General features: G+C 46.2%; 1 protein-coding gene across 1 annotated transcript in view; it reads right to left on the bottom strand.

The window, feature by feature from the left end:
- The window catches only part of ctnnd2a (catenin (cadherin-associated protein), delta 2a), a 170,026-nt gene that overhangs the window by 53,128 nt on the left and 102,178 nt on the right, over nt 1-14,720 (bottom strand). The window contains 2 exon segments of the mRNA XM_056584840.1: nt 8,019-8,192; nt 13,747-13,879. Coding sequence (XP_056440815.1) covers nt 8,019-8,192; nt 13,747-13,879 — 307 coding nt within the window.

Below are 14,720 nucleotides of genomic sequence, written 5' to 3'. Positions count from 1 at the left end.
AAGAGAGATTGGATATAGGAAGTATATATAGATGGATGAAGGAGGGGAAAACAAGGCCAGAGTAAGGGAGAAAGAAGAGAAAAAAAGGAGTCTATTCCAGGCAAACAGACAAGAGTTAAATAAAAAAAAAGGGCAAATTATTAGTTTGGGCTTTTTTATCTCTTTTATTCTCTGTATAAATTCGATTTTCCCTTCTGCACTTCCAGCTCTCCGTACCATCCTTACTTCCCTTCCTCTCTCCCCCTCCTCCCTTCTGCCACGGGTTGCCAGTGTATTAATCTTTGCTCCAGTAATGGTGTTTTCTGTCTGATGGCTTGACCTTTGGGACTCCTGTTGCCTGGCAGGGAGATGCATGTATGCTTGTTAATGTTGAAATGTGAGTGCATTTGTGTGTCAAGTGTGTGTGTGTCAAGTGTGTGTGTGTGTGTGTGTGTGTGTGTGTGTGTGTGTGTGTGTGTGTGTGTGTGTGTGTGTGTGTGTGTGTGTGTGTGTGTGCGTGTGTGTGTGTCTCGAGTCTGAGTTTGCGTCTGTCCACTATGTGTGCATAAGGCAAACTATCGTTGAGGTTACTTTTAATGAAATATAACACTAGTGTCCTAGAACACACAAACAAACACACACACACGCACACACACACGCACACACACACACACACACACACACCCACGCACACACACAAAATAAACATTCTACTCAGCATTGGTGTGGAAGGTTTATGTAAAAGGTGTTGAGAAGTGGTAGAGGCGAAAATAAATCGTGTTTCTTTTCCTCCTCTTTGCACTCCCTTGCTCTGGCGTGTTGAAGCCAAATGGTGCATGTGTATCATGTGTCAGACGAGTGTGTGGGTAGAAGAGGTGCATTAGTCACCAAACCGAACCACCACAATGAACGACCCTTAACCATCCATCCATCAGGACACCAGCCATACATCAGATCTCTGCATTTCACCCTATTCATCTATCCATCGGTCTGCTCATCCAGTTGTTCAAATAATTTCAAATAATTCCTTCAGTTCCCAGGGGCCCATCTCTACTACACTGTCTGGACCACATCCTCACTCCTACCACACATCTCACTCATCCCACAACCCATCCATCCATTCATCTCATCACATTTCAGTTAATTCCATTCATTTCACATGGGACCTCTCTCTCTCTCTCTCTCTCTCTCTCTCTCTCTCTCTCTCTCTCTCTCTCTCTCTCTCTCTCTCTCTCTCTCTCTCTCTCTCTCTCTCTCTCTCTCTCTCTCTCTCTCTCTCTCTCTCTCTCCCTCCCTCCTTTACCTCCTTTGCGTTCTTTGCTTTGGACTTTCCCGCATCTCTCTCCCTTCGTCTTTCTTGTGTGTGTGTGCGTGCGTGTGTGCGTGCGTGTGTGCGTGTGTGCGTGCGATCAGAGCTGAGGACGCGTCTTTTTTCTCGTCATGCCTCAGTGAGCAGCGATTACACAAACCCCAAAAGTCCCTATCTCTGTCTTCCTCCGTCACACACACGTGCACTGCCTCAAACACACACACACACACACACACACACACACACACACACACACACACACACACACACACACACACACACACACACACACACACACGCACACACACATCAACTCATGGAATATTCAAATCCTTGACATGAACTAGACATCTTACATTTAACAACGCTGTAAAACCAGGACACACTTCCACACACACACACACACACACAGGCCGATTTATTTCATGTTTTATACCAGCATGACCACACGCGCATAGATGCAATTGTGCAGTGCACGTGAGAGTGTACAGACCCACAACACATACACACTGCTTGGAATGGGTGCAAAGTGAGGATTAGCCTCTCTATGGCTTTATCCATGGAAAAGCCTTTGAGCCAACACACAGCTCTTGATGTTCCTGGCCTGGAACTCTTGAGGAAACACACACACACACACACACACACACACACACACACACACACACACACACACACACACACACACACACACACACACACACACACACACACACACACACACACACACACACTGTTGTATGCGCACCGTCTCCGTGGAGAGGCGGGTTCAACTTTTGTTGTGCATCGTTGGTCTCCTTGGCGACAAGTCAAGACAAAGTCAAGGTACCCCATGATGCCACTCAGAGCCAGCAGGCGGTTGTCGTGGCGATGACTGCCAGTAAAAAAAAAAGTGGTCATGCCAGGCTAGGGATAGGACAGCAGCCAAAGTACAAGCATGATAATGTTTTTATTCTTCTTTCTTATAAAAATGGTAGTGAACTATCTGGGTGTTTCTAAAGCACCAGCTATCGTTATGGCACCAACGAAGCAACACAAATACTACAAGTAAACAGTTAGCCATTAGGCTAGCTGAAGGCTAACTGTCCACCTTAGTTTCTTCCTAAGGCACTTAACAAACATCTAACCTATCTAAAGATATATATTTAGCTACTAAGTCCCAAACACACACACACACACACACACACACACACACACACACACACACACACACACACACACACACACACACACACACACACACACACACACACACACACACACACACACACACACACACAGGATGGCAACTGGCTTGTCGAGGGAGGCTAGGGGGTAAACGTCCTACACAAGGGCACCTCATCACATCAGCTCCTCTGTTGCCACTTGACCTGATTCTCACACAGCAACTTTGTATTTCACACCAAGAGAATGGGTTTTCCGAAACCAAAGTCAGACGTTTACCTTTTCAACACAACCTTTAGATTTTTTCTCACACCCTTGGGTGGTCGGGTCAGTTTCTGCTTTATGCGTTGCAGTGCTGTAGTGATTTATATGCATATGTGTCGGGAGGAAATCCAACAGCAAGGCAGACTCCTCAGAAAATAAATTTGATATGAATAATCATGTTGTTTTGTGGCGTTTCAAAATGTTTTCCCATCCTATAGGGAACACGCGGGATGTATACACCGATGTTTAAAAACACGAACAGGAGAAAGATTCTCACTTCTTTCGGTCTCTTCATTCGAAAAAATGAAGACACGAAAATCGTACAGTTATTAAGATTCGTTTTTTATAAGCAGTTATTGTCTCTGAGGATGTTAATCTCCCTGTAGTTCGGAATTCATTACCGCCGACAAGTACTGCACTATGCTAAATATGTAACCTGCTCTGGCACGGGACGCATCTATGATAATGAGTACGCATGTGGTATGTGAGTGATGTGTGCGAGGGAGGAGGCACAGGCTGAATTCATGAAGCTGTTAACGCAGCATCCGATGTAAGTAATGTCGTGTTTACATGCACTGTTGTGCATACACAACAGGTAGAAAGCACTGTGCCATGTCCCTCTTGCTCAGGCCCACACACACGCACACACACAAACAAACACACACACTTGATACACGTGCCCTGTGTCGCTCTCCCGTAGATCCAGTATCTCCTTCTCCATCTCTTTATCTCCCTACCACTCCATTTTGATCTAAGCTCCTTCTTTCTGCAGTTCTCTAAATCATCTCTCCCTCAACCTCGTCAGTTATTCGTGTTAAAAACATATGTCCCTGTCTCTTTCCATTTGCCTTTTTGTCCCTCGTCACAATGCCAGATGAGATTGGACTAACCATCCAGCAGATTTAAACAACACAGCAGTGTTGGTGTGTTTCATGTGGAGCAGTCATTCTTGTCTCCATTAATATCCATTTGGATCTCTCTCTCTCTCTCTCTCTCTCTCTCTCTCTCTCTCTCTCTCTCTCTCTCTCTCTCTCTCTCTCTCTCTCTCTCTCGTCAATGTGTTTATATAACTCCTTTCACTAAAATTGTTCAGATCAATCACAGAAATGTTGGTATTAGGAGACAAACGCTACAATGCCGCAAGATTTAAGGCGGGGGCCGTCGTCAACAAGGAGAAAATAGCCCCGGTTTGATTTCTCGGAGCAAGAAAAACAAAGTAGTAGGCTATTAGAATGATTAGGCTCTTCCACCCACACACACACACACACATACACACACACACAAACTGCACAGACAATCTCAACACACAAACATGAGCGTATACACACAAACAGACACATACAAGCACACACACACACACGCAAACACACACACACAGAAAATCGAAACACACACACACAAACACACATGAGTGTACACACGCACACACACACACACACACACACACACACACACACACACACACACAGACACGTACACGGACCAGCCAAACACAAAAACCACACAAATATTAACAAACAGCCGTACAGACATAGAGCAGGAGTCTTGTGCTGATTATTGCTTTTTTGACGTGGCCCACTCCTCCCAGACACACACAACAACATATTGACAACCAAGAAAGGACGCAGAAAGCAGAGGAATGAATGTGAGAAGGACCTACAGCCTGCCACTCTCCTTACTCAATACTGCATTTGTCGTCGCTTGTATTTTCAAATAATCGACAAGGACACAAGGCTAAGCAGACAATACGGTAACCGGATGGGCTATTGACTCTCTGAATGCATGTGTATTTCGTGATTTCTCTCTCTCTCTCTCTCTCTCTCTCTCTCTCTCTCTCTCTCTCTCTCTCTCTCTCTCTCTCTCTCTCTCTCTCTCTCTCTCGTTTCCGTGTTTTAAACGATTGCATTCTCCTTGCCTTCGCTGACACCCAGCAGACAAGCAAGGGGGGGGGGGCAGGGTATTAAACCGCGTGACACTCCTGTCGAGCAAAGGGGCAGAGGCATGACACATCCCGTCCCCCACCCCTGAGGTATGGCGGCCACAACGGATCCACAACTATCGTGAACAGCCAGGCGTGGACGGTGGGTCCCCAAGGCAGCGCCTCGCTGGGGGCAATCGACAAGGCTTTTCGGGGAGGCTAAATGAGGCGAGCCTGGGTGTAGGGCCAGCGGAGATAACGTGACGCGGAGCCTGGTGGTGTCGGACGGGCCTCTCAGCGCTATGTGTGTCATGTGCACTGGGGCTGGGAGGGCGACCTTCAGCGGAACGTCCCCTGGCAAATCAAGGAGGAAGGAGAGGCGAGGGAGGGCGAGACAGAGAGGGAGGAGACGCGCTGGGAGGACCAGCCAGGGGATGGAAGGAGGGAGGGGAGGAGGGAAGGGGGGAGGGGAGGAGGGAGGGGAGGAGGGAGGGAGGGAGGGAGGGGAGGAGGGAGGGGGGGAGGGAGGGAGGGAAGGAAGGAAGGGAGGAGGGAAGGAGGGAGGGGAGGAGGGAGGGAGGGAGGGAGGGAAGGAAGGAAGGGAGGAGGGAAGGAGGGAGGGAGGGAAGGAGGGGAGGAGGGAAGGGGGGAGGGAAGGAGGGAGGGGGGAGGGAGGGAGGGAAGGAAGGAAGGAAGGAAGGAAGGAAGGAAGGAAGGAAGGAAGGAAGGAAGGAAGGAAGGAATTAGGGTAGGCAGGGGGAATGAAGGAAGGAAGATGGGAAGGAGTGGGAAGAAAAGAACAAAGGATGGATGGAAGGAAAAATGGAGGGAAAGAAGGAATGAGGGAAGGGAGGAATGAATGAATGAAGGAAGGAAGGAGGGATGGAAGGGAGGAGGGAAGGTATGAAGAAAAGAAGGAAGGAAGGAAAGAGGGAAGAAGGGAAGGAAGAAAGGAAGTAAAGGAGCAACAAGGGAGTTGAATGAAAAATGCAGAAAAACTAGAGAAGCAAAGATTTGGATGGACGGCTCAATGATTGAAGAGAGGAAAAAAGACGGAAATGGGTTCAAGGATGGTACATGCCGTTTTCTAGGCCATCAGCTGGCCTGTGTGAGCAAATGGTGGTCAATACACTGTAAGTAGTTTGAAGAATATTTTATATTTTAAGCATAATCTATGTCCTTCTTTAAAAGAGGGAGATAGATTAATTATGGAATAAGTGCCTAGACCATTTCAATGGAAATCCTTCGAGGGAGTGTTTGTTAGAAACAACTCAATTCAAAATATTTCAAACAAAAATGCTTGTTGGAACCTTTAGAATAGAGAATCTCAGCAGACACTGTATCTACAAGGATTATCCTTTCAAAGTAAAGTATGGTTACGATGCATCTGTAGCATTGTGTGTCTGTGTGTCTGTGTGTCTGTGTGTGTGTGTGTGTGTGTGTGTGTGTGTGTGTGTGTGTGTGCGTGTGTGTGTGTGTGTGTGTGTTTGAGTGTGTGCGTGTGTTTGAGTGTGTGTGTGTGTGTGTGTGTGTGTTTGAGTATGTGTGTGTGTGTGTGTGTGTTTGAGTATGTGTGTGTGTGTGTGTGTGTGTGTGTGTGTGTGTGTGTGTGTGTGTGTGTGTGTGTGTGTGTGTGTGTGTGTGTGTGTGTGTGTGTGTGTGTGTGTTGCATTAACAATGCAGCAGTAATAGCTTGAAATAGACCACATTAACCTACAGTCCTCTGAGGCAGTGGCCTGGTTTAGTGCGGGAATGACTGCATACATTCATGCTGAACTATCTTCCTATACACACAATGCACCCTTATACACACACACACACACACACACACACACACACACACACACACACACACACACACACACACACACACACACACACACACACACACACACACACACACACACACACACACACACACACACACACACACATGCACAAGCATGACCACACAAACCCACAAAAAAGACGAAAAAACGCCAAGTGAATGTGTGTTTGTGTACGTGTGTGTGTGTGTTGTTTGTGCATGTTGTGTGCATGTGTGTGTGTGTGTGTGTGTGTGTGTGTGTGTGTGTGTGTGTGTGTGTGTGTGTGTGTGTGTGTGTGTGTGTGTGTGTGTGTGTGTGTGTGTGTGTGCGAACTCGAGGCCCGTCTACCAAATTTGTTGCACAAACATAGCCACCGTCTACAGGCCCTGCATCACCAGTTTGCTTTCGGAGAAATTGATATCCGCCGCAGCGAGAGCGTACACGAAAGCGATGACTTATTGCATTAATTACTTTGATCCACGCCAGCATAATGAACATATAATGTGCGGCTGCCAGGGCCTACAAAAGACACTGTGACATAATTAATGAGTTACCGCTACCCGTGTCAGCATAATCCTTATCACTTCATTATGTGCCATCATCATCCCTAGAACTGTGAATTCCCATTAGACAGCCGGCTCGGTCGCCATGGTGATTCATAAGGTCTCAAGAGCACACTGTGTCCGTCCCGCGCACCTCTCGGACCAACAATGCCCGGGATCGATCACTTCACGCCGGCTAAACATTCGGCATTGTTCCCGGGCCACAGTGGAGACTATAGGAAAACTTGAATGCGGTTTGCTAACATGCCGTTAACTTAAGTTTCAGTTTCAGTTTCCAGGTATTGCTTTGGCCAGGGACAGTTGATTTGGATGGTGTCTTGGGTGATTAAATCTTTCATTAGCGTTTTTATTAGGCTTTGATTAGATTTCTGTTGAAATACTGATGAGTGTGGGTGTTACAAAGTAAATACAACAATCTATTCTCTTTTTTTCCCAGAGAGAGGAAGTAAAATTCTGCAATTTAATCAATAGATGTTAGTAGCTGTCGCTGAAAATGCTCTTTATAGGTCTGTTTAATCAGTAAATACTAAAAACAGTGTGTTCGCTCTGTGCACACAGTAGGCAAGTTACTTGCGTCATCATATTATTTGAATGCAATGAAGAGGGGTTTAGCAATGGAAGCAATGTGACAAGCTATGCTAACTATGCAATGAACCTTACAGTACCACGAATTAGGCTTCAAAGGCTAAACGTGGTCCTTCATGTACAATTTGACTATCGTTGCACTTTGTGTGGCAAGTCATGTGTATTTTGTATGAAGATGTATTAAAGTGGGTCTAAATATGAGTTTACACATATTTAAATTTGTATTATTGTTATCATGAGTAACATTATTTTACGATCACTCATGCATTTATCTAATGCAATAATCCTCTCCTTGGCGCGTCATATTAGCTAATTGTCAAAATATGCTAGCTCACAATGAAAGACGACTTTGAATGCCTCGCGGGTCTGTTTACATGTGTGGCAGATAAACACTTTGGCAACAACAACAGCAGCAACGACCAGTGTCTTACCGGTGTTGTTGCGGTAGGGGCCCCCGTCGGGCCCCTGGCTCTGGCTCAGGCTTCTCATCGGGCCCTTGTTGTGGTAGACGCGCTCCTCATAGATGGGGTCTATGTGGTGCTCCGGGGAGCCCAGGGGCCGGAGGGGCTCCTGGCTGTGCTGGCTGCTGTAGGAGCCCCGGGACCCTGGAGGGGCGGAGAGAGAGAGAGAGAGAGAGAGAGAGGTTAGACAGATGGCATATCGTTTGTGATGGAGCTGTGGACGGGTGGACGAGACCTAATAGAGGCACGCTACAGAGGGAGGAGTGAAGAAAGGATGATGGATGAACAGATGGACGGATAGATGGAGGAACGGACAGATTGACAGTATGACGAATGTGAGACAGGCATGTGATCAGGGAGCTTGGGAAAGGAGAGGATTGCACGTTAACAAATATGTAATGGATGGCAGGACCGTAAAGATTAAAAGATTGAGATTAAAGAGTCAGCAAAATGACATGGACAACGCGAGGTGAGGGGGAACGAAGGATGACTAGAGCCCCAAAAGGTACGGGAGTCATCAAAAGTATCACTTTTCCAGTCCCCAACATCCCTCCGAGCCCCCCCAACAGAAGATAAAGCAGGCAAACTGAGTAACTACAGGGGCGCTTCTATTCAACGTGGGAGTGCAACCCCCAATTTGTCGGTGTTCTGCGATATCACCGCCAGAGTATTGTTTCTCGAATGCGCCACTGCCACTGAATGTGTAATATGATTTACTCTTTCATTCTCGCTTTATTGATAGCGAGTGTGACAGAGGTCCAAGTGACATGCATATTCTTATTAACACAGAGTCGGGTGAGAGTGAGGGTGTCCTATCTCCCACACAGTGGGAGATAGACAGAGAGAGAGAGAGAGAGAGAGGAGGTAGAGAGAGGAAACAATAAGGACGAAGATAAAGAGAGACAGAGGGAGAGACACAAAGAGTGATGGCATTAGGGAGGAAATCCGGAGATAGAGAAAACAACCACGCCGATGAAATAGGCGATTAAGGAAAAATGGAAACAGATTTCTTTTTGCACATTTAGAAAAATGAGTGCGACAGCAGAAAAGGAAACAGACGGGAAAAAAGGAAAAGAGGGAGATGGCTGGACAGACAGATCGAGGGAGCGCGAGAGAGAGAGAGATAGAAGCGGGAGGAGAGAGGGAAAGAGAGAGAGAGAGAGAGAGAGAGAGAGAGAGAGAGAGAGAGAGAGAGAGAGAGCGAGAGAGAGAGAGAGAGACGCCGCACTGCTCTGTTCTCTGTCATATTTCATGTTTTTAATCTCGCCGCTGCACATTGCCGAGCATCAGCTCAGAGGTAATGAGATGCGGAGTCCCCCCCCCCCCCCCGCACCCCTGCTGGTGACTTGGCAGGATGCCCACCGACCACGTGCCCCCAGGAACGAGCGCTGGCTAGCGGGTCGTTTGATCATGACAGGGGCGGGACAAATTGAAGCATCAGAGCGCTATTAGACAGATGAGACAACCTCGACTCAAACACGTCGGCACGCCCCCCTTGGAGGACCGGAACCCGAGACGGACAGATTGACGCCAGTCAAACAATTACCAAAAAGAGAGAGAGCAATAGAGAGAGAGAGATATGGGCGAGAAAAAGGGAGAGACCGGCAGAGAGAGAAGAGAGACCAACAATGACAAACGAGAAGTGAGTCAGAAATACAAAGGGAAGAAAGAAAGAAAGATGAGAGAGATAAAGGGGGCAAATGAGGAAGAAGAGGAGAGGAAGAGAACGAAAGCGTGTGGGGGGAGGGGGGGAGGGGGGGAGGGGGGAGAGATAAAGAATCATAGAAAGAGAGCGATAGCGAGATTGAGAGAATGGGTTCTTACGCTGAAGTGTCCCAACCGATAACTCGCACACTTTCTGATCAAACGGCATAGCATGCCAGGGCCTCCATTCAGGCGTAGACGTTGGCTAGTGTGCTTTCATGCACTATTAACCCAAGCCTCAGTCTCCTACCAACACATCATCTCAACCACAACAGCCAGCCGCACAGCCACTTTGAAGCCAAGACGACAGACATCTTGGCATGACCCAAGACGTGCCCGCCCACAGGACAAGACGGTGTCCGACAGAAACGCAAAGATAATTATCCATATAAATAATAGAGACGGTATGATCTTTGGTTTGGTACATTAAAGGGGATGTTGGATCGCGGCCCATTTGTGTGAGAAAATACAAACGTCAGTGGGTTCTTGGCCGGGGTAGGGTGGGCTATAGGCCAGCCCCTGGGGAGGCATGGCCGAGCCAGAGTCCTGCCTGGCCTGTGTGCGAACCAACAACGGTGGAGTGTGCATCTCTCTTCCACACCATTAGGCCTGATTTGAGACGCAACGGTGGCCAAGGGGAAGAGAGGAGGAAACCAGAGCTTGTCAGGCAAGTGTTTCTCGTCTATCTCCCCCCCCGGCCCCACCGAGCTACACCCCCCCCACACACCAACCCTAACAGACCACTGCCCATGGAGCCTCTCCAAAATGGGAGAGACAGACCGAGGGAGGGAGAGAGAGAGAGAGAGAGAGAGAGAGAGAGAGAGAGGGAGAGAGAGCGACTGAGAGCAAAAGTGAGAGAGGGAGAGAGAGGGATGTCATAAAGTAGCCGGTGTTTAGGACTGAATTGAGTTTCACTGCAGCAATAAGAGCTTGTCACTAATACATAGTGTTGAGAGAGAGCGAGATAGAGAGAGAGAGATAGAGTCATAATTTTCATGTAGAGTCACTAATGAGAGTCCCGGACACACATAGCATGGCCTGGCTCATTCTCCTTCTCTCTCTCCTCCCTCCCTCCCAAGTCTACCTCTTTGATGTCCGGGGGAGTCCAGTTGAGTTACTTATTTATTTGAAACATTTATTTATTTCCCTTTTTATCATTTGGTCCCACCAGAGACTCAAACGAGACTCTTTGAGGCACTGACCTCTTTCTATCAACCAACGAGCGGAGCTCATGTGGAAAACACAGAGAGAGAGAGAGAGAGATATAAAAAGGGACAGAATAAAAGAGAGAGATCGAGAGCGATAAGAAGAGACGGAAAAAAGTAAAGAAAGAGAGGAACAGAGCTATCCCAGGTTTCACATTGTCAGGAAATCAGGCCCGAGAAATGAGAGTGTGAAAAAAGTAAAAGCCAAAACAAAAGATAAAACAGCACCTCGGGGCTCCTTCATTTTCGCATGAGCAGCGGTAACAAGTTTAACGGCATCTACATGCAAATCTGCATCTCTACGGTGATACATATTCAACAGAGACAATCATTCTCTCTTTGCTCCACTCCACATCGGTGTTCATCAAAGTCTACTCTTCATTTATCAGCCCAACTCCCCTCCCCTTCCATCTTTGATATGAGTACTGAGCAGCAAAGGAAGGCAATCCATACACTTCCCACGCACACTTTCCATGATGGGTGGGGGAGACAGCCATGTCTGGGGTCTGATGCAGCTTCAGCTACAGCTACAAGCCGGAGAATACTCTCTGCCTGATGCGGTCGATGGTTAAGTTGTCGATAACACTTCTGCGCAACCATTTCAGCCTCCAGTCTGCTGCATGCTCTTAAATGTTTCATTCTCCTCGTGTTTCTCACAACTTGCAACTTGTTTACTGTCATATGCAGACTCTGGCTCGAGAGGGCATTTGTGGACAACCGTCTCTTTCAATTTGTGTCATATTTGTAGTTAAGTCCCGTTTTATATACCAAATAATTAAGATGTTAGATAGATGTTAGCAGATTAATAAAAGCGACTTTTGGCATTGAGGTGCCGGGTTAAAATGTCCTCAAACTCTGGCCTTACATACTCAATGTGGACATGCTCGTTTGAATGTCCTTGTCACACCAGAGAGGCTGGGTGTCATAACGGAATCCAAAAAGTAAGAGAGTCCTCTTTGGCAAATCTCAAGTTCATTAATTATAATCGATTGCCAAAACACTTTTAAACAGTTTGAAATGCATTCACTCCGCGAACCCATCCCATGCTGTGTGTTTTGGTGAATGAAATTCAAAACGGTTTGTGAGGTACTTTCACATTCAAGCGCACTTGAACTAGGTCTGCCAATTATAGCGGGGAAAAAACATGCCATGAGACTCGTTTTCTCATCAGGCAACGGTCTCATTCATCTTCCCCCGTGTTGATCTCCACTCTTCAGAAACGGGTGGACCCCTGGCTGGGAACCGACGGATGCCTTCAGGGCAGAATCGCTGGAGGTCATGTTTTCCATCAACGGAACTTGAAGTTCCAGAAGCAGAAGAACAGCACATCTCACTGTACTCCAGAGGATTAATAAATAAATAGCTGGTTTTCTGGGGGGGGGGGGGGGGGCATTTTTTATTAATTTCAAACTGTAGAAGGGCAAGCCGAGAATAATTGTTCCCTTTGAGAGGGAAACGTGGGTACAAATCGAGAGTTTCCTGTAACAAATTGCAAGTATAACAATCGTCTGAATCCTTGGCTCATTGACCATTCAGCTACCATTCACAATGATGACATTGTGCAATACTACATTTTTAAAACTGTTGTGAATGAAAGAAATCCTGTAAAAACCTCAGTCTGACCAACAGTACTGCAAGAACTGAAAATACAGTTCCACAGACCTACATATATTGTAGCTGTGACGCACCATTGTTTAAATCTATATTGGAAAACTAGGTCATTAAACAAGTCGTGCTGTTTCATGGTCAGAGATGTATCTAGTGCCACAGATTTCTGGGGATTCCCAAGAGTTTAAATAAGTTGCATCTTCTCCTTAAAGCTATATCAACAAAGTCTTATTTTATTGACGTCATATCTATCTCTTCAGAGTCTGTACTGTGAATTCAAACAGAATAAAAAAGCCAACTCGACTACGAGAGCTATGAGGGTAACAAAGTTAAGATCAAAGAAATTTGCATGAATAAAATTCATAATATGAAGTAAATTATGTATGTTGTGATGCTGAGGAACTACAAAAGATTGAAGTACAAAGGAAAGAACTACAAATATGTCCTATACTAAAGCTTCAACAGTTTCTGAAGGGATTGCACTCACTGTACTGCAAGGCAACGAGATACAATGGCCATAGCTTACTACAAGATATACTACCCATGAAACACTTTACTCCAGAGACAAGGCCGTGACCACATTTTTTCAGCTCATTGGCCACAAACTGCTATTTCAACAGTTATGTTTTCTTTCCTTTTTTCTTTAGCATGTCATTGAAAAACACAGGAAGAATGACTAAGGCTATTAGCATCACGCTAATAGCCTGTAGCCAATGCTCCATCCTAGTGAAGGTTAAGCTTCTATTCACTTGCATATGCAGCAGCTGCTTATTTAAGGAATTCACCCAGAAATAACGTTCTGTCAGACGGTGAGGACAAAACACTTCAGGGATTCCAGCTAATCAAACAACACCGCCATTGTTCCTTCCCTCTTCCACTTCTTTGGTTAACTTAACCACAAGTCCAGGTTTGAAATGTGAGGATTTATGTGTGTGTGCGCGCGCGCGTGCGTGTGTGTGAGTGTGTGTTTGTGTGAGTCTTGTAGCAAAGGGACCTTGTTAATGTTCTTTAAGCTTACTACAGTTCTCCCAAATTGCTTTCATGACCGTGCATGCATGTCTGTGTGTGTGTGTGTGTGTGTGTGTGTGTGTGTGTGTGTGTGTGTGTGTGTGTGTGTGTGTGTGTGTGTGTGTGTGTGTGTGTGTGTGTGTGTGTGTGTGTGTGTGTGTGTGCATTCTAACCTGCCAGGCTCCCGGGGCGCTGCAGTGTGGCGGTGGCGTAGAGCTCGTGGGAGATCTTGTACTGGTCGGAGGCGTGGTGGGCGGCCAGGCGTTTGGGAGACAGTGTGGCATAACTCCCTATGCCTGAACTCATCTACGGCAACACAGAGGGAACACAGGTCAAGCAACCCTACTCCTCCCCCCCGCCGCTAATATGAGCAGCCTTTGGAATGAGCTGTCAATGGCTGCTGTCCCCGTCAAAGTTAAATTTGTTTTTTTGTTTATTTTAAATAAATAATGCAACATATTTGTATCATTAAAAAAGCCTATTACTTATTATATTTTTTCTTGTCCAAATAGTCTTAAAATGCAATGAGCAAACTTGTTTCTTAGCATTAGCATGGTAACGCTATTCGCTATCCACACCCTGAGAGATTTCACATTGAGTTCCCAAAACACCCTAAAGTCTTAAAATAACAACACACAACACCCTTATTCATGTTACGTTTTTCGGAACACTTCAAATGATTGATGAAACCTTGGTAACTGTGTGAGTGATATGAAAAAACAAGAAACCGGGTTAATCAGAGAGGAGTAAGGTATTCTTTGCAGCACCCCCCAACCTCTTTGCTGAATCAATAGCATAACTCCTGCTGAGTATAACAGCCCTGCCAATATAATGAGTTTTTAAGGTAAGTATACACCGGCCATTGACACTTTTACTGCTTTAGCTGCTTTGGAATAAGTGCATTATACTTTTATGCTGATCATTTCCCACTTCCCCCCCTCTTCTATCCATTCATCAATTCAACCATGAGTATTGGAATTTATCAGGCGATTAACGTGAACTAATAGATTGAAATGAAAAATAATATGAAACACAGTAAGAATCCAAAGTATACTAAAAGTGTGCGCACATATAATGATAGCGTGAGTATGTATTTGCATGACACACACAGACACACACACACACACACACACACACACACACACAC

This window comes from Gadus chalcogrammus, chromosome 23 (assembly GCF_026213295.1).
Source record: "Gadus chalcogrammus isolate NIFS_2021 chromosome 23, NIFS_Gcha_1.0, whole genome shotgun sequence".
Classification (NCBI taxonomy): Eukaryota; Metazoa; Chordata; class Actinopteri; order Gadiformes; family Gadidae; genus Gadus; species Gadus chalcogrammus.
Note: the sequence above shows the minus strand (reverse complement) of the source record. Positions and strands in the feature narration are given on the sequence as shown.